Source organism: Chiloscyllium plagiosum, chromosome 18 (genome assembly GCF_004010195.1).
Source record: "Chiloscyllium plagiosum isolate BGI_BamShark_2017 chromosome 18, ASM401019v2, whole genome shotgun sequence".
NCBI classification, from domain to species: Eukaryota; Metazoa; Chordata; class Chondrichthyes; order Orectolobiformes; family Hemiscylliidae; genus Chiloscyllium; species Chiloscyllium plagiosum.
The window spans coordinates 44,036,194-44,057,733 of record NC_057727.1 but is presented as its reverse complement, the minus strand read 5'-3'; the positions used below and the strand labels follow the sequence as shown (position 1 = coordinate 44,057,733).

The following is a 21,540-nucleotide window of genomic DNA, read 5'->3' as shown; positions in this document are numbered from 1 at the left end:
CTGCGCTTTTCCAGCAACACATTTTCAGCTCTGATCTCCAGCATCTGCAGCCCTCACTTTCCCCCGTTTTAAGAAACTAGTATCTATAACTACTGCTATATCAGTCCAATCTCAACTCCTCTATAGACAGAACTGGTTCTGCAAACTCTGCTCTTTATGTCCAGTAGGGAGCAGCTGCACAACATCATCACAAGTCTGCTCCAAGGTCCTAAAGCCCTTAACACAACATTGGGTACATACCTTTCTTTTTAAAAAAACTTGATGTATTTAAGTGTACTTTCTGCTAAAATAAATATTTTAGTCATGAGACCAGTTTTCTGCCTGTGCGTAACTTATTTGAAAATAATTCAAAGACACTTAAAAATTACAACAAGCTGTCGACTGGTTTGATTGGTGTGCCCTAGCCAATTTCTGAATAAGTGAAACTCCTTTGACATGAAAACATTTCTAAAATATGAGCCAAAGAAAGTGTAATTTGTCGAGCTTTGCCAAACCAATGCAACTGATGGAATCTCATTCTTTCAAGTTGTGTGTGGCCCAATTGAATGAACTGAATCTTAAACCAATGTGTCTGAATGGCAGAAACCTGCAATGGACGTAATATTTCTTTCTTAGAGTAGCGACAAGTAATCTTGGTGGGGTTTCTTGCCACAACGTCTAACATGAGCTCTTACCATATCTTAGCAAGTGTTCATTATTACTTAGATACCCTACCCATTGTGGTGTGCTCCCTATCTGATTCTATCTCCAGCTTGCCCCACACTGTTCCCAAAGCAATGCACCCCACTCAGTTAATATCCATTGAAAGACCTGCATCATCAATAGAAGACCCCTGTGTACCCAGCTAAGCAGTGGCATGTCAAGTGCCCTGCTTGGTCAAAGACATTTGTGAAGATGTCAGAGAAGGAGAAGGTGGCACAGTGATTCTCCAGGGGCCTGGGGTCCTAGTCAGAGGATGCAATTTCAGTATCATGTTATCTCAATGTTGAGCTTTTTCAGCATGCTTGGTACGGTAGAAAGCTGAAGATTAGTGGGTGAGTTGGGCTGTTTACAAGATGGTTAACAAGCAATAATTCCCCCTTAATTGGCAAAATGCCAGTGTCTGGTGGACATTCTCCTCACTGTTCACCAAAGGCATAAAAGCTGATGTTAGATGCTGCAAATGTCGAACTAGTCCAGATCTGCCACAAATCTCACCACAGCCCATGTCAATCAGACCTCCATGAGATTCCACCAATGTCAAGATTTTTGGCACAAGTCACTTAATTTTTAAAACTCTGATTTGGTTTTGTTCGTGTTCAGTTGATTACACTGACATTGAGACAGAAACATATATAGAAACAAATATATATCCCCATGATCTTGGTTTTATAATATGCAGTGGCAGACATGGCATCAGATATACTATTAAATTACAGGTTTCACACAGTACCACATGATTGAGACACCTGGGTATGTGTTTTTTTCAGCAACCTGTTCAGTGATGTTATTACATACTTCTGAAGCAGGTGGGACTTGAACCCAGGTCTCCAGGTTCAGAATAGGGAAACATAATAGTAACTCCACCCCTTATCCTCACTTACAGGAATCTTGAATTGCCATTCAGGACTTGGTTGGAAAATGGAACCTTTTGTGTCTGTCAAGAGGCTCCTCACTGAGCATCTTGTGACTTTCCCAACTTCCTCACCAATACCCAGATTGTTCAGGGACTGGGAAGATACTGCACAAAAGACTGTTTTCTGATGACATTTAATGGCAAAGACTGCATGATGAGCGGGAAACTAGAACATAATAGTACTGGGCATTTTGTTTTTAATTTGCTTTGGCACAATTCTGCTTTTTTCCCTTTAAGAACGATTGACTGAAATAAAATAAACAAATTTGCATTGATTAGATTTAATGCCTGATTTATTACTCTAACTTTACTCATGCTTTTCTCCATATTACTTATGAATTTAAATAGTCCACATTGACACACCTTCAAGATGCTGAAGTTATCAGACCCTCCCGGTGCCTCAAATTTATGTACCTTGCATAAGCAGAAATGCCTTGGGTTCGTTGGAACGGTCAGAAAAAACAAACTCCAATGTTTGGTTTTTTGTATTCAAAGACTGTACAGAACTGAACTGCTCCCGTGACCATTTTTGAATATAAAGACTTTTTTAATGAATAAAGTATATTTTTGAAACAAAACAATGAGTATTCAGGGACAGAGGCATTGCTACATGTAAAGAGATGTCTGAAGGAATGCCATTATCAGGTGACTATTAATAGATATTGCCTGTCTGATTCCAACATCTATTTACATTCAGAGTAGAACTTCTAAAGCTGAATATCAATCATTCTTTTTTATACCTGTATTATCATGATGCAATCTGCATGAGATTGCCATTCCTCGGGACATCCAGCCCTTGGTGTTTAAATGAATTATATTTTGTAGATGCAGATGATTTCCTGATTGGCAGCATTATTTGTCCCTGAACTGCTGCAGATTTGAAAAGAAAGATATTGGTTACATTTTGAAACAGGGTGAATTCATTCTTATTATCTGAAGGTTGGGGATCAATGTAACTCAATACAGCTGCTAACAGATCCATGGTCAAATGTTCTAACCAAAATGGCTATGCTGTAGATTATACAGAAAAACGGATTGAATAAATCCAGCTTCTTTTTGTAGTATAGTCTGTTAGCTAACGGCTGATTTTTTTTGCTTTGGGTGGAGTTTGCATTTCTGCTATTGGTGGAGTTGAATGTAATTTTAAATCTGGTTAGTTTTGAATGTGCATGGTTCATTTCCAACCGAGAAGTCCAAAACAGAATCACAGCTAAGAGAAAGCTTCGAGCCAAATGCAACGCACGTTCTGTTAAAAGATCTCTGCGCAGCTTTCTTCAGGGGAATACAGGGTGGTAGCATGGAGAACAGTTTATTTTTTTTCCCAGTCTGCTCAGGAAATCCAAGTCCGAAGAGGGACTGAAAAACATTAATTACCCTTTTAACCGTTAACAACCAGGATCAGCTCTTGCCCAAGAACGTGTTGGGGTCTGCCAGCAATTAACCTTTGAACTTGCAACAGATTTGAAATATTAAGCATTTGGGCGCAGAATTCTGCAGTGCAGTCATTAACTAGCTTCTGCGGTGGGAGAGTTCCTGATACTTTCTGTGCGTTATGAATGTTGTATTTTAGTGGTGCCTTATCCAGATCCAAGCAAACAGACGCAGCAACTGAATGAAAACTGACACAAAATATCACTTCTCAGTTTCCTTTGTAGTAAGTGATTAGCGGAATGTATCTGGAAAAACGTAACGTTCAGTTCCAATTTTGTGGCATTCACTGCTAGTCTTGAAGCTACATTTATGTCAAAATTTCCATTTCCTTGTGTAGGACATCATTGAATATTTTGAAACATTGACAGAAGTAATCTATGAGGATTGTCAAAAATAATCTGCCTACTGTACATGACTGACAGCAAGATAGCAAAACACTATTAAGCTTGAAGAATTGCGTAATAAATTTTCCTTTTGAAGCCAGTTTTGCTCTCGCTTTATTCAGATCATGAATTTTTTGACAGCAGGCAGGAAATTAGGAAACGAGAAGAGAATTCAATTACAGCATTTACTGGCAGTTGGTGAGGTTATAATAGAGTTTTGTCTGAGTTGTTAGGTTAGAAAGCAACGGTGCAGGGGTTTTTCATCCGGACTCTGCCACGAAAGCCATTGGCCTGACTTCAAGCAGCACAGGGGCATGCCTTGGAGTCTGCCCAGGAAGTGCACTGAAAGGAGAGTTTGTGTAGAATCTGACCTGATGCTTTATAGCTCCCTGCCCTATGCACAGTGCAAGAGTATGAGCTAATGTAACTCTGATGAACAAACCAACAGTTTTCTCAGTCTAATTTTAGTTTATTAATAATCTTGAACTTTGAAAGAGGATATTTTTTTTAAAATGGCTTCTACCTTCATGTGTGGAATGGAAGATCTGCTGTTCAATGGCAGCCGGTTTGTATGGAACTTAACAATCTCAACTTTGAGGAGGTGGTATACTGAAAGGCTGAGGGCTTGTCAGCAAATACTAAGGACATGGTGTGGCTTGCGTGATGTTTACCAGGTAAACTAACACGGCACATTCTCTAATGCAAGGAGATGTGCGTTCAGATTGTTAATAATTTGTTGCCTGTCATTGTTTTTCATTCAAGGTAATTTTGTTTCTGTGTAAATATTTTTTTTCAATGCCTTGCTAAAAAATTGCTTTAACATTGCAATCAATTATGTGTTTCTATTTGATTGAAACAAGTAGTTTAATCCTTTGGAGATTAAAGGTTAATCGCCATTAAGAGAGAACCAGTCAGTTGGTTCATCAAAGCTTTGCATTAAAATGCTTGCCTGAGGAAATGATAAACACTGAGACGGACCTATTTAAGGGAACAACAGTTATATTCAGGAGATTTTTTAAAATGACAGGCTCCACTCAAATCATCTGAAACCTTTAAACTAAAACCTGAACTGCACCATGATGTTTAGGGGAAACAAGAATTTTGTTTTACTTTAGCTACAGATGAATTGTGGATCGTGTTACATGAGGACCAAAAATGTTAAACAATACCCTGGCTAGAATGCTTTCAATTACAGTTTATGGACTGTGTACCATAATAAATGATTAGAAGAATATTCATCAAATAATTTTTTCAGAGCCAGGATGCTGAGATATGCTGTCTGTAAAACACATGCTGTTGGAAATTACTTCAGAAAACTGTTCTTGTTGTAGTGTTTCTAAAACTTTATTTTTATATGTTGGGACATTAATACTGAATCAGCAATGACTCATGCATGACACATTCATCTGATTTGCATGACTTTTGCAACCACTTATGATTTGTTCCATCATTTGTGTCCATGCCCTTCCTTCCTCCCCTGATCAATGTGATTCATTCTGGGGTAAAGTTCAGTGGGGACCATCACTTTCTGGTGCCACATTCAAGCAACCAGAAATTTCACAAAGAACATAGGCAGATCTTTTGAGGGGAATTGTATTCATATCAACCTTAGTTATATCCAATATCTGCACAGGCACCTTGCAGCATAAATCAGTAGACCCTGATAAGGACCTCAACCCATGAAATCCTTTCACCCTCTTGGACTTCTATTCTCAATGAAGTCAGTTAACTTGATCTTGGGATTTTCTGATTACTGCACGTCAGAATTATACTGGGTGAATTGCTAAACGATTCAGTGAGCTGATCTGTCTGGAATCTGAATCGAGAGTAAGAGTATCATGTGTATCTCCCATTATATGTAAGTGTTGTTATAGGGCAGATGGCTGATGAGTTCTATCAAGCAAGTGGTCTGGTGCAACAAAGAACTCTTATTAATTCAAAGCCAACTTCTTCTCAGAGTGTGTTGAAAACATTTCACATTATTTGAAACATAACAAATTAAAATGTGACTTTTATTCTGGTGTTACCTTGTGCATGGCCAGTTTTCTGAATACTGATTCATAAACTAAAAGATAATCATCACTAATAGAAAGACAAATTGAGAGAGGTAAATGAGAGCATTTGTGGTTTTATTTTCTGAGCCACATCATGTCTATTTGCATTGAAGGGGTTTTGTACTTTCCTACTCTGTATTAATAATGCAGAATATTTACCAGTTCCAGATTTATTACGTTTGAGCTGCAGTCTTGCAATGTTCTTCAGTTCCATGATAAGCAGAAGCAGCGTTGCTTCTATAATATCCTGGATTTATGGAGTGTGATCATTGCAGTTCAGATAATGGAACCTTTGCCAGCTTAACTTGGCCAGACCTGGTGCTACCGAAATGGATGTTGCATGGCTCGGAAAGGCTGCTGACATTCACTGGAGAAGAAAGCAGTGGATTTGTGGGCCCACCTTTGGGCAATATCATTACAATGCTGACTAGTTAAGAGGCAACAGAAAGGGAAGTGTCAGTGGTAGGAGCATGAATGCTGTCATCCTCAAAGAAAACAACAGGCTCACACTCCATGAAGTCCTTTGTAACACTGCCTCGCCAATTCTGAAAATCTATTGGTGAACAAATTAACAGGACTACTGTGACAGCATGGCTTTTCCTTCTGAGTGCTGATATTCCAGCCATGATGGCAGCAGTCGCAATTTGGTGCTCCATTTCTTGAGCTTTTCTACCAGAGAATGCCTTCCAGAGATAGGTATACCCGCTGTTGCATGAGTGCAGCTCCCCTTTTAAAAAAGAAAGCAGGTTGCCTTAAGAGGCTTAGGTTACCAATGCAACATCCTGTTATCTAAGCCCACTGTTGAATACACAGGCAGGTTGGCAGTATGGATCAGTGTGCCCACTGAAATAATTGAAATGAGCAGCACATAAATTTGCATACCTCCAGAGGGTTTCAGCATTGGCCTCTTCAGAAGCAAAAATAGGCCTAATTGAATCCCTACCTCAAACATTTTACAAAATCTATCATAAATCATGGACTCAATTTATGTATATTATGAACATCCAACCTACAATTACTTAGACCTAGGAACGGATACTTTATGCTGTACTTTATTGTGTTCCAACTTGCATACAGATAAAATTCTGAATACTTGGGAATGGGACCCATTCATAACTTGGGAACTCCTGTAATTCACTGCAATGCCTTTATTTAAAAACTACAAACAAAATTCAAACTTCTCATTGTGCCTTTCCCTTTTAATGTTGGAAATGGTGCAACCTATTTGTAGATTCTATTTCTATTCTGGAAAAGTATAAAAGCAAATTAAGTTATTTGAATTATGCAATTTCTAATCAAATTCAGAATTTGTTCTGGTGATTAATTATCAGAGGCATCAAGTATAATAAATCTGCAATTCGTTATCTTAATTTCTGAATTGTTCCAGATCATAAAAAATTAGGAATGATCAGTGGGCGTTATTTCTGCACATCATTTTCTCAAGGGCAACTAGAGATGGGCAATAAACGCTGGCCAGTGTCATTCAAATGCCTTGAGTGAATTAAAAATAGTTTTTGCATTAACCTTTATAATATTCTTTGATACTTACTGTGATCATTGGCATTCATTACCTTTTAACTACGTAACATTACACCATGTTTTACAAATGAGTTTTCATCACGTGAACTGATGGGATCATTGATAATATTAATGATTCTTTTCATTGAACACTCCGGAAATAAATATCTAGGATTTGCTATTTCTATTGAGGGGCACTTGAAAGGATATTATATTGTAACAGTGCTTGTCAGCAGTCTTTCTCTCTCCCTTACACACACACACACACACACACACTACATCCTTGGCCAACTCAATGAAGTCTGACCCAAGCTGGAAGAACAGTTCCTTATTCTGCAGCCTTTGGGGCACAGCATTCCATTGAAAACTTCAGATCATATGCATTGTCCTTCACTTTCTATCCCCGGCTCAACTCCCTTCTGCCAGCTCACACTGCCCTCTCCAGCACTGTCCCCTTCCAACCTCCACTCCCTTCCCCCAACCAATGCATTTTGGCAGTCTTAATTTTGCTTTCAGCACAGCTGACCAACAATCTGCCATTAACACCTATCCTGGATATATTCTCCTTCTCTACAGTCATTACAAATCCCTTTATTTTGTGATACCTGTGACCTCTAATCTCCTTTGTCCTGTCCTGTTCTCTGTTCAACTTGTTCCTCCACATTTTCTCAAAATTATAAAGCCCATTACTCTCTTCAGTTCTGAAGTAACACATTCTGTTTCTCTCCACAGATGCTGCCAGACCCGCTGAGTTTCTCCAATACTCATTTTTGATATTTCCAGCATTCACATTCATATTGTGTTTTTGTTGCAAGATTAATAACTGCATCTGTGTTGTTATTAATTTTGAATATCTTGTATAGGTTATGGGATAAATTAATTTGTTTTCTATTAGTTTGAGTCAGAATTGGTAATGTTTAGGACTACTAAGCTAATTCTCAATTTAATGTTGTTTTTGCATGACTGTATACATCCGGATTGCTGTTGTTCCTATTAATCCAATTTACACACATGGAACTGATTATCAGGCTGCCTTTGAACATTCTTGCTACCTCAGAGTGAATGCTGAATGTGGTCAGAGTCTTTGAATGGAATCAATGTGTCACACAAATAAATACAGCCAGTCAAAGTGCGTCACAGATATTTTTTGGCTCACAATTTACGATACTACCTTTATTCAGCTTGGTGAAACATATTCAGTCTCTATTTATAATCTCAATACATTCAGCTCCATTTGTGCAGCAACTTACATTTGCACTGATGGCATGTAGATTATAGTAAAGACAATGGAACTTTTACTTAACACTGAGTCGAGAACAAATTGCTGCTTTCTCAAAATACCAGTTTTAAACTGTCATTGTTTGCATTTTGATACTTCAATAACTATGTAAAGTAAATGAAGTATTATTTAAATACCCACATTAAATTCATGACAAAATGTACTCAATATCAGTTTCTATTTACTGTCTTGATAAATTTGTTTTATTTACATCACTATGACAATGGTTTCATGCTAATATTTGTGCCTCTTGGTTTATTGCACTAATTAGTGAGCTTTTTTCTGATTGATCTAGATTGTAGACAGTCTTGAGGCTGACAGTTGGAAGTGGTGTTGGTGTTAACATGCACTAATACATTGTCATTTGCAGAATTTGGCTGTGTGAGCAGAATCTGGAAGGAGTTACTCAATTCAGATGAAGTACGAAATGCTGATCCTTGAGGTGTATGAGTTATTTGAAAAATACAGTTAACACACCAGCTTGTCGAGTCACAAATCCTTATAGTCGTAATCTAAATATTGACAAAAATGCTAAATTCAAGCAATGAGAGGACACCGACTCCACTTGCCAACAAGACGCCATTTTACTGAGTGTGGCATCAAAGAGTTTTTGAAATCATTGGGAATCAGGAGATTCTCTGCACACAATGTCTGCAGTCATATCCAGAATGAAGGAATATTGTTGCGACTGTCGGCAGCCCATCATTTCCCCTCCAGGACATTTGTGTAGAAACTCCTTAAGGCAGAGTCCTAAGCCAAACTATTTCAACTTCTTCATCAATGAGCTTCCATCTATCATAAGATCAAATGGAGATGCTCACTGATGTCAATTTCTATTTGGAATTCCATTGATTTTAAAAATAGTCCTTATCCAGATGCATTCTTCCACCAACATCCTGAGAACCTCTTCATTGCATTGTGTTCATTGCATCTGATTCAATCCACTCTTCTCCAGAAAAACAGATCATATCTTTCTCATCTTTAAATGTCAATTTTATCAACATTTTATTCCGGCCTTCTCAGGGCCCTCAAAGGACAATATGATCACAGTCTTGACAGTCATTTCTTTAAGATCGCTGCTCATGCTTAGCATTTTTTACTATTTGTAGAATACGGTCTTTGTCATTGTTTGTCTAGTTTTGATTCATTCACTGCAGGAAATATTTTTCTGGCCAAATGCTTTCCTGGTAACTTAAACTTTATAGCTGTTTTCAGATGTTTGACCATTTATTTTTTAGATTAGATTAGATTCCCTACAGTAGACACAGGCCCTTCGGCCCAACTAGTCCACACCAACCCTCTGAAGAGTAACCCACCCTGACCCATTTCCCTCTGACTAATGGACCTAACACTATGGGCAATTTACCATGGCCAAATCACCCGACCTCCACATCTCTGGAATGTGGGAGGAAACCGGAGCACCCAAAGGAAATCCACGCAGACACTGAGAGAATGTGCAAACTCCACACAGACAGTTGTCCGAGGCTGGAATTGAACCTGGGACCCTGGTGCTGTAAGGCGACAGTGATAACCACTGAGCCACCGTGCCGCCCTATTTAGATCTCTGCTTTCCCACCATTATTTCTTTCAATCCTCATAACTCTACATTTTCTTTCATTCTGTAAGCTTACCTAGACCAGTCATATATTTTATGAAGCTATAAGCAGAGGTCAGAACCTGGGAATTCTGCAGCAAGCAACTGTCCTAAACCAATCCATATCTAAAAAACACACATTAGCAGTGCTCTCCACTTGCGTAGAGGAATGAAATTCCAAACACAGGTTAAAAAGAAGAGTAAGACACGAGGATTAAACAGATCAATTGATTGCGGCTCATCCACCATCATCAAGATTGACTTCCTTCACTATTACCTCATGATGATTGCAATATATGTCCTCTATAAGATCCAGTACAGCAATTTGCTAAGGTTCTTCAGCATCTTTATTTATTTAAGCTCGTGACTTTGACCTCATAGAAGAATAAGGGAAGCAGATGCATGGAAACGCTATCACCTACCATTTTCTCTCTAATTCTGACTTGAAATCTATTACTGGTATTTGGTCATCACGGCATCAAATCTTGGAATTCTGTTGCTAACACCACCATGTCTCCTCCTATCAGCAGTTCAAAAAGTTGCTAACCACCATCTTTTCAAAGGCATTTAGGGACAGACAATAAATACAGCCCTTTACACCCATACCAATATCCCAAGATTTCTTTTTGTATGCTATTCATTGGCAGCAATATCAACTCTATTTTCAGAATAGATGATTATGGCTGGTGCTATTGTGAATTTAAAAGTATTTTAGGTTTCTGTTGAAGACCATCATTAATGGCACGGATCAACAGCTTCTTGTGTATGGTTATTTCATCCCTAGAGCAATCTGTGCATGATGTCATGGAGCTAGTCAGATCAATTAAAGATGGATGGTTGCTAAAATGTAGATAACAGTCTCTTAACATAATTAGCTCTGAACTTGGTGACTCTTAGAAACCCATGTACATAGGATTAACATGCAATAAACAAGAGTTCTACAGCAGCTGAATCTTGAAGACAATTCGTGACATGCCTTCTCCCTGAACTCAAATCCCCAGGTGAGGCCCTAAAACCACAGGACAAAAAACAGCCCTGAATTCAATCATCGTGGACCACAGTCTCCTGCAGTGGTACACTGTACACCTCAATTTCTGGAACAAATATCTGAGGATAATCAAAGAAATTCAAGTTCCAGTTCCAATTTGCCAAGCAAACGAGATGAATTTTGATGCCAGGAAATGCCACCAATCATTCAACAAAGAAAATTTACAGCCCAGAAACAGGCCCTTCGGCCCTTCAAGCCTGAGCTGACCCAAATCTACTGTCTAAACCTGTCGCCCAATTCCTAAGCATCTGTATCCCTCTGCTCCCCCATTTACTCATGCATCTGTCCAGGCGGATCTTAAATGAATCTCCCGTGCCTGCCTCTACCACCTCTGCTGGCAACGCATTCCAGATGCTCACCACCCTCTGTGTGAAGTACTTGCCGCATGTATCCCCCTTAAGCTTTCCACCTTTCACCTTGACCTCTCGTTATTGAATCCTTCATCCTGGGAAAAAGCTTGTCTCTATCCACCCTGTCTATACCCTTCATGATTTTGTAAACCTCAATCAGGTCCCCCTCAATCTCCTTTTTCCTAATGAAAATAAGCCTAACCTACTCAACCTCTCTTCATAGCTAGTACTTTCCATACCAGGCAACATCCTCGTAAACCTTCTCTGCACCCTCTCCAAAGCATCCACATCCTTTTGGTAATGTGGCGAACAGAACTGTACACAGTATTCTAAATGGGGCTGAACCAACGTCTTGTATAATTTTAACATGACTTGCCAGCTCTTATACTCAATACCCCGTCCAATGAAGGCAAGCATACTACATGCCTTCTTGACCACTCTATCCACCAGTGCAGCAACCGTCAGGATACAATGGACCTGCACTCCCAGATCTCTCGGCCCATCAACCTTTCCCAAGGCTCTTCCGTTCATTGTATAATTTGCTCCAGAATTAATTTTGCCTAAATGCATCACCTCACCAATGAAGGAAAGCATACTACATGCCTTCTTGACCACTCTATCCACCAGTGCAGCAGCCGTCAGGATACAATGGACCTGCACTCCCAGATCTCTCGGCCCATCAACTTTTCCCAAGGCTCTTCCGTTCATTGTATAATTTGCTCCAGAATTAATTTTGCCTAAATGCATCACCTCACATTTGTCTGGATTGAAATCCATCTGATACTTTTCCGCCCAACTCTCCAGTCTATCTATATCCTCCTGTATTCTTTGACAGTCCCTTATGCATTCTGCTACTCCACCAATCTTCATGTCATCTACAAACTTGCTGATCATACCAACAGTGCCATCTTCCAGATCATTTATGTATATCACAAACAACAGTGGCCCCAACACTGACCCCTGTGGAACACCATTGGTCACCTTTCTCCATTTTGAGAAACTCCCTTCAACTACTACTCTCTGTCTCCTGTTGCTCAACCAGTTCTTTATCCACCTAGCTAGAACACCCTGCACACCATATGACTTCACTTTTTCCATTGGCATACCGTGGGGAACCTTATCAAACGCCTTACTAAAGCCCATATATATGACATCAACAGCCCTTCCTTCATTTATCAACTTGGTCACTTCCTCAAAGAATTCTATTAAGTTAGTAAGGCATGATCTCCCCCGCACAAAACCATGTTGCTTATCACTGATAAGCCCATTCTTTTCTAAATATCAATAGATACTATCCCTCAGTACCCTCTCCAGCAACTTTCCCACCACCGACGTCAGGGTCACTGGTCTGTAGTTACACGGAATATCCCTACTACCTTTCTTGTACAGGGGGATAAAATGAGCAATCTTCCAGTCCTCCAGCACCTCACCTGTATTTAAGGATGCTACAAAGATATCTGTCAGGCCCCAGCTATTTCCTCTCTCGCCTCCCTCCGCAACCTGGGATAGATCCCATCCAGTCCTGGGGATTTGTCCACCTTAATAACCTCTAGTCTACCCAACACAGCTTCCCTACTTATGTCAACATGATCCAGACTAATCAAACTTCTATCTTTAATCTCAAGATTCATCATGATCCTCTACTCAGTGAACACTGATGCAAAGTAATCATTCAGAATCTCACCCATTCTCTCAGGTTTGACACACAGCCTTCCTTCATTATCCTTTAGTGGACCAATCCTTTCCCTAGTTACCTGCTTCTTATATAAGAATAAAATTCTTTGGGATTCTCCTTAATTCTAATCGCTAAAGCTATTTCATGACCCCTTTTAGCCTGCTTGATTCCTCATTTAAGACTTGTCCTACTTTTCCGATATTCATCGAGGTCCCCGTTCTGTTCTTAGCTGCCACATTCACTAAATCTAGCAGCTATTTCTGGTGAGGGCCTTGACTAGTCTCGTATGGGGAACTTGAAATACATTACATTTCATTACATTTGCAGTTATGGAATGTCTGTAGATGTGACTTTGCTCTGGGAAATTCCTATAATCAGACAACTACTTCAATGCAACATCTTCTACACAGCATTTGGAAGCTATGAGAAGAGGCAAGCAAATTTGTTTCTCCTGAGCCAATCATATTGGGGAAACCTTAACAGATAGCACAGTCTGAAACCAGAAATGTCATTCAGAATAATTAATTTTATGTCAGCTAAGGTACTGAAAGCAAAATAGAGGGATTAAAAGACAGAATTGAGAGCGGGAGAAACCTAGAAATGGTTTGTAAACTTGTACTTTTGTCAATCTATGCACATAATTTAAAGCTGATGGGGTTGAGCTCTACACTGCTAAAGAAAATACTTTTTAATGACCGGCATGCTGTTTGGTAGCCATTAAGATTTACCATGTTCTTAAAAATTCATTTAGATTGGAACGGACAAACCCTAACTAGTGTGTTTGGCATGACTCTATCACAAGAGCAGAAATTTCATGCCACTCAATGTATTTCAAATTCCACTCTCTTGGTGAGATACCATCACGGGGTTTGCTTGGACAGCACCATTCTGATTTCCTTCTTTAGCTGCATACTTAAAGGCACAAGAAGCGATTTGCTGTTTGACTTGTACTGTTAGCCTCCCCATTACTTCTCTAGCACAATCCATCCCAATTACTTCTCAGAATTCCAAACAATAATCAAGTAAAATTTAAATATTTTTACTATTCAGCAGAGATAACCGATGAGAACAAGCTGCTAGCATTTCCAGAATATTTATTTGTAAGCTGAAAAACTACGGAGTTGTAAATGGACTGATGTGATTGCCTGAGTACAGTGTCACACACTTTTCTCTGCGGAAGTAAAAATGGGCTTTCATCAGCGATAAATGACTGGATAGTTTGTTCATGTCTGTTTCATTTTGCTGTTGCATTAAGCTTTAGATTACAAACCCCACTCCCACCCGAGACTAGTGAAGGCCCTCACCAGAAATAGCTGCTAGACTTAGTGAATGTAGCAAGTGAGCTTTGGTTTTGCTACCAGTTATGCAAACCACAGATGTCAGGAACAAGCTGCACCGACACAACAGTTAAAGTTAACGAGATGTTAAAGAAATCTATGAGTAAGGGAAGAACAAAGCATTTTTCATGGCAGCCATCAGTTGGTGTCCTAAAACACATCTAGTTCTGTACTATAAGTGACACGTTGGAATGCTAATTCAATACCAGCCAGGAAAAGACATTAATTGAACACAGCTCAATAAAGAAGCTGTGAGAACAAATTAAATTCACTTTTGATTGATTCTTTTCCAAATGAAATGCAACCCCGTTGAGGAGTTTGATGGTTGAGCCGCACATCTGCAAGCTGAACAAATTTGTTGTTTTCGAGCTAATAGTTACCCTTTGGCTTTGTTCCAAGAAATCAGATGTAGATGGGTTTCATGACAGGAGCTTTATGCTATGTAATTGTCAATATTATTCTCTTGCCCTTTTAAGCACAAAATAATAACCTGAATTTGAGCAAATCTAATTGCTGTTTGATGAGCAGAGTCTGTACACTGTAAGATATTGTAATGGAGAGATCTGTCCATTTCTGTTTATAACTTGCAGGTTTTGTTTGTTTTCAAATTCAATATTTATCTTAAAAAGTAAGTCTATCTTAGATTGAGGAAAGAAACTGCTTGATCTCTTTTTCTCTCTGGTTATGTGTCTCTTTCACTCACTATCTTAACTTTCTCTTTTTCTCTTTTCCACATACACAAATAGTCGTAAAATTAAAGTTTATTTTACTTACATTTACATATGGAAATAGATAATGATAGACCACGGGGTAGAGAAATAAAGAATTCAGTTGGAGAAAGGCCAAATTTGCCAAGCTGAGATTTGATTTGCAGAATCCATGTCAGAGCAATGGAAAACATTTAAAGAGGAGCTAAAGAGGGCTCAGGGTAAATTATTTTCCCACAAAGAAAAAAGGTAGGACTCGAAGGTAGACCAACTTGAATGTCAAACAGCATATAGTCTAGAATAAGGCAGTAAAACCTAGCCCGAATGCTCAAGAGCTCAGTGGTAGAGAAAGTTTAGAGGAATATAAAGTGCATGTGAGAAATGAAAAATGAAAATTTGGCAAGCAAAGAGAGAGATGAAAAAGTTTTCACAAGTAACATCAAGAATAAGCCAAAGCTGTTTCAGTAACATATAAAGAGCAAAAGGATGACTGAGGCAAGAATAAGCATAATTAGGGACCAAAAAGGTAATGTGGAGGGAGGCATAAGACACTGGACATAGTTTTAAATGAATACTCAGTGTCTGCTTTCACAAAAAAAGAGATGAAGCAGACACTGTAATTAAGAAGGAGCACTGCGATATATTGGATCGGATAAAAGGCCATGTGTTTCACATGGTTATTGTGCTGGATGGAGCTGAGTGAGATTCTTTGTTTTGAGTATATTTCTGTGAGTTTAGTTTAAGAATAGCCAGCAGGCAAGGCATTTGCTGAATAGCAGGATCACTGAAAAGGAATCAATGTTAGTTCCAGAAAGAGGAGATATATTTCTGAGTTAATCCTAGAAACACTGAATTTACTTAAAGATCTCAGAAGATGAGAGAACTCTTGAGACGAAGTAAGAAATAGAACTGAGGTTATAGCATAACTGTTTATAATAACTGTGTTAACAGAGCTTACTTTGTTTCATTCTGCTATATATAAGGTTAAGATTTGTTTAAAAACTGTGAAATATTCCAACATAGTTCTGAGTGATCATATCTTTCAACTAATAGTTAATGATCTCTTATAGGTTCATAACTGGTCAGGTAAGCACTAACATGGTGAAGTGAGAGATATTGCATTTGGGAATGACAAATGAACCAAATGAAAGATTCTGAAAAGTGTAGAGGAACAGAACATTTGGGCAACATGTGTGAAGATAGCAGGACTGTTAAATAAAAGGCAAAATGAATACATTCCTTGGCCAAGCAGATCATAAGAGAAATGGGGTGATGTTACAGTATTTGTTGAACTGCAACTAGAGTACTGCAATACAGAAAGCATGTCATTGCATTAGAGAGAGTACAGAACAGATATATAAAAATGTTACCAGCAATTAAAATCCAAGGGGTAGCACCATGTCTCAGTGGTTAGCACTGCTGCCTCACAGTGGCAGGGAGCTGGGTTCGATTCCAGCCTTGGGTGACTCTGCGAAGTTTGCACATTCTCACCACATTTGCGTGGGTTTATTCCAAGTACTCCGGTTTCCTCCCACAGTCCAGAGATGTCCAGGTTGGGTCGATTGGTCGTGCTAAATTGCCCAGAGAGTCCAGGGATGTGTAGGCTGAGTGAATTAGTCATGAGATATGCAGGGCTACATGGATAGGATAAGGGAGGGTGGGTCTGGGTGGGATACTTTTTGGAGGGTCGATATGGACTGAATGGCATCCCTGCCACACTGTAGGGATTCTATGAAAGGAAGAATTGGATGGATAAGGTGAGTTTGGTTTCATCGAAAAAAAGGGGCTGAGGGAGAATTAATTGAGGCATTTACATGGGTTTTAATACACTTGATGAAATTAAGTATAAGTTTTGAAGTTAGTGGACTGAAATCCTAAAATTCAAGTCAAAATGCAATAATCCAATATGTAATCTTGTACGCTGTCTCAGAAATTAAGCTGCAGATCATTGTTAATTTCTTCTTCAAAGCATTTGGGGGAAAATGAACTTTCACTAAATAGACTAAAAACCTAGGCCGTATTCCCAATAAGCTCCCAGCACAATACCACCCTGCCATCCAGTATGTTCAATGATACAATCCTGAAATGTGTGGACTTTTTTTTAATATCTTGGGATTTCCTCTCAATGAATGCTAATGTGAATGATGAAATTCCTCTTCACCTCCAATGCGCTACCTCAGTTTTTGACTAATAGGGAAACAGAGTATGTGAGGACCAAGGTATCAAACCATAGACTGTTTTACAGAGCAGCAAAAATTTCCAAGCTCCTTTTATGTTTTGGAGATTTGGACAAATTGCAGTAGCACCTTCATGGAGGACCTTTGCAGAATACTCACGAAAAATTTGATGACAAGAAAGATGGTCCAGACCCCTGATGTTCCCCCGGTCAACTTACCAATCTTCAGCCAATTTGATTCACTGCCTGTGATATTAAGAAAAGATTAGCAGCACTGCACACTTCAAAGACGAGGAGCCATTGAAACATCCCAACAATAGTACTGAAAACGTGTAGTCCCAAACTTTCCATGCCCCGAGCCAAACAATCTCTATACAACACTGCATCTTCTTGAGAGGATGAATAAATGTCCAGGTTCATCCTTTTCACACAAAGCAAGACAAGTACAACCCAGTTAATTACTCGCCAGTTTATCCACTAGCATTAGCAAAGTAGGTCAGAGAGTCATGAAGGTATGTATCACAGAAACATAATCTTTGGTACAACTTGTCCATGCTGACCAGAGATCCTCAATAAATCTAGTCTCATTTGCCAGCATTTGGCCCATATCCCTCTTAAACCCTTCGTATTCATGTACCCAACCAGATGCATTTTAAATGTTGGAATTGTACCAGCCTCCACCTCTTCCTCTGGCAGCTCATTCCATACACGCATCACTCTCTGCATGAAAAACTTTCCTGGTAGGTCCCTTTTAAATCTTTCCCCTCTCACCTTAAACCTATGCCGTCTAGTTCCCAGACCCAGGGAAAAGACCTTATCTATTTACCCCATCCATGCTTCTCATGATTTTATAAACTTCTATAAGGTCACCCCCTCAGCCTCCAACACTCCAGGGAAGATAGCACCTATAGCTCAAACACTCCAACTCTGACACCATCCTTGTAAATGGTTTCTGAACCCTTTCACGTTTCACAACATCCTTCCTATAGCAGGGAGACCAGAATTGCATGCAGTATTCCAATAGTGACTTTCCAACTCCTGTACTCAATACACTGACCAATAAACATACCAAACACCACCTTCACTATCCTATCTACTTGTGACTCAACTTTCAAGGAACTGTGAACCTGCACTCCAAGATCTCTTTGTTCAGCAACACTCCCCAGGACCTTACCACTTAGTGTATAAGTCTGGCCCTGTTTGGCTTTTCCAAAATGCAGCACCTCACATTTAAAAGTTGGGGCAGATATTGTACTATGTTAGTCTCACAAGTATACTCTATAGTTCTCTCTACTGTTATGTTCAATTCCTTTTCTCAATAATTTGTAACATTTTAAAGCTTTTCTAGTCACTAGCTGTACCTAGTCTTTTGTAATCCATGCAGTAGTTACTATTATTGCTCTAAATGTCTTCCCCAAGTGATCTCACCTTTGCAATTTCATAACACAACCTGAATTGATTTTTTTGTCTCACTATCGTGAGCTAAGATCATCTCTCACTGCTATACAAATAGCATCCTTAGCTAACAGAGCTAGCCCAACACCCTTTCCTCACTTCCTAGGATTTTAAAAAAATGTTAAAAATGTTCGGGTCCCAGCTTTGAGCATCCTGCACCCACGTCTCTGCCACATCTCTGTAATGACAGTTAGTTCATATATTTTTATTAACTCTGTGCTAACAATGGATCTACCTAGTTATGTATGCTGCATGCATTCAGATGCAAGCCTTTAGCTCCACTATTTCCAGTTTTTGCAACCTCTGGTCTTATCTACTAGTGCAATCTAAAGTTGACGTGCTGTATCCCCTCCTGTCATGTTTTAGTTAATACTACTGAAATCACCACCTTGTTCCATTACTTCCTTGTTTCACTTTGATTTTCCAAGTCTCCTCTTACTTGATCCCTATCTTAAACTATTTAGTCTAAAGCCCTCTGTCCCACCCTAGTTACGCCATGCTCCAGAACATTGATCACAGCATGGTTCAGGTGAAGTCCATCTCAAAAGTACAGCTCTCATGTGGTACTATTGCCAAAGCCCCATGAATCAGAACCCATTTCTCCCATTCCAGTGTTTGACCCAATGCATTTATGCCTTTAATCTTATTTAATCAGCCACATTTGTTCATGACTCAGGTAACAATCCGGATCTTACGATTTTTAATTTTGCCCCTATCTACCATAATCCTAAACCACATCCTACATCCTAATCCAATTTATGTAATTGGTACCCATATGAAGCATGACAACTGATCCTCTTCCTCCCATTGCAAGTTGCTGTCCAGCCCAAAGCAAATGTCCCAAACCCTGGCACTGGGTAGACAACACAACTTTCTGGAGTTGCACACTTTGCTGTAGAGAACTAGCTCCTGATTGTACAATGAATTACTATTATACCATTTCGATCTACTCCTTACCCACTGCCATGCCATGTACCTTACTCAATGAATTCTTGCAACATGATGTTAGGGTCAGTTTACATATTTACCTGGCAGGCCCCATTCTCAAGCATACAAGCTGCAAACATTTTAATCAGTCAATATTTGCAAGGGATGAGCTTCTTTTACATCTACCTCTCGACCTCCTTACCCGTTTTAAGCACAGTTATGACCATCTGTCAATGGATTTGGTCAGTGGTCAATCTTAAGGATGTGACTACCTTCTGGAACAAAGTGTCCAGATAACTTTACGCCTCTCTGGGATCTCTGTAGTGTAACAATCATTACATTTGCTTTGCACATGAAAGGCTCATTTTCTTATATTTCAAAATGTACTTTATTTATAAAAAATAAGTTATATACATCGACATAATAACCACAGTTTGGTTCTGTACTGTTGCATATCAAGGAAACAAACAAACATTGGAGTTTGACCTTCTCCAAACAAACCAAAGGCAATTTTTACTTGTATTACTAGACTGTATTTATGTGGATTTGAGGCTTGCCCCAAAACCAGGCAGAAACACTTTCTGCAAATTGTTAGCATTAGAATTAAAATTTCCTGAGTTGCCTTTAGGGCTCTTGTGACATAGTGATTATGTCCCTACCACCAGACTAGAGGACCCAGTTTCCAGTCCCCCTTGGCGTTGGCAGTGGGCAACAAAATCTCTGAAAAGGTTGATATTTTTTAAAAATGTGTGAAAAAAATTAGAATATATCTGTTAGGTACTGGGATTCTAAAATTGGAACTTATTTCCATAACTATGTACAAGTATATTGTTAACGAGTAGCACTGTCACATGGTCATAAAGGATGCTTGTGGCACTGTGATAGTGTCTTTGCCTTTATGCCACAAGACTCCAGTTTAACCTGTTCCAGAGGTGTGTCGCGGCATTTCTGCACTGGTTAATTAAAAATATTTACCCTTCCCGATGAATTTAGTGTGAGCATCTTGACCTCTAGCTCATTGACTCTGAATCTGAACCAAAGCTCTTTAAGCCATTGATACATATTGTAGACTTATTTTCTGTGGATCGCACTGGTGTCCATGCAGTTGCAACATCACTCTTCCCCGATAACCTCCATTGTGTGTTAATTAATTTCTTCTTGTCTTAATAATCTACTTCTAATAGGTTTGTCTCATTACCATTAATCAAACTGTACAATTATCTGTGGAACCCTAAAATTACCAATAAATTACACAGGTTTTTAAGTTAAATGAGAAAAGTACAAATTGATTAATTACCTGCTTCCTTGCTTTAGAGCCATAGAGTCATCGAGATGTACAGCGTGGAAACAGACCCTTCGGTCCAACCCATCCATGCCGACTAGATATCCCAACCCAATCTAGTCCCACCTCCTAGCAATTGTACCAGCCTCCCCCACCTCCTCTGGCCGCCCATTCCACACATGTACCACCCTCTGTGTGAAGAAGTTGCCCCTTAGGTCTCTTTTATAGCTTTCCCCTCTCACCCCAAACCTATGCCCTCTAGTTCTGGACTCCCTGAATCCAGGGAAAATACTTTGTCTACTTATCCTATTCATGCCCTTCATGATTTTATAAACCTCTATAAGGTCACCCCTCAACCTCAGACGCTCCAGGGAAAACAGCCCTAGCCTGTTCAGCCTCTTCCTATAGCGCAAATCCTCCAATTCTGGCAACATCCTTGTAAGTCTTTTCTGAATCCTTTCAAGTTTCACAACATCTTTCTGATGGGAAGGAAGCCAGAATTGCACGCAATATTCAAACATCACACTTGATTTTTCTTGGCGTATGGCCAGTGTACTCTGGATCCACAAATTGAGCATTCACCATCATCACATCCTGCACCCATTGTTTTAAACACTGCAAACTTGTTCTCCTCTCATACTTTTGGATAGTTTAGATTCTATGTGCTATTTACAAGATGCACCACAATAACTCACCTAGGCTCCTTCAT

At 39.4% G+C, this 21,540-nt stretch overlaps 1 protein-coding gene across 7 annotated transcripts in view; it reads left to right on the top strand.

The window, feature by feature from the left end:
* The window catches only part of LOC122559079 (FERM domain-containing protein 4B-like), a 367,108-nt gene that overhangs the window by 140,238 nt on the left and 205,330 nt on the right, over positions 1-21,540 (top strand). For 2 of the 7 annotated variants that reach the window (XM_043708327.1, XM_043708326.1), the window contains exon 1: positions 3,849-4,103. The exons of 1 other annotated variant lie outside the window; for it this stretch is intronic. In XM_043708327.1, coding sequence (XP_043564262.1) covers positions 3,942-4,103 — 162 coding nt within the window. In that variant the 5' untranslated portion in view covers positions 3,849-3,941. Of the gene's footprint in view, positions 1-3,843; positions 4,104-21,540 lie in introns of those variants that run through there. 4 more of the 7 variants (XM_043708329.1, XM_043708328.1, XM_043708331.1 and 1 more) reach the window with 3 other exon arrangements.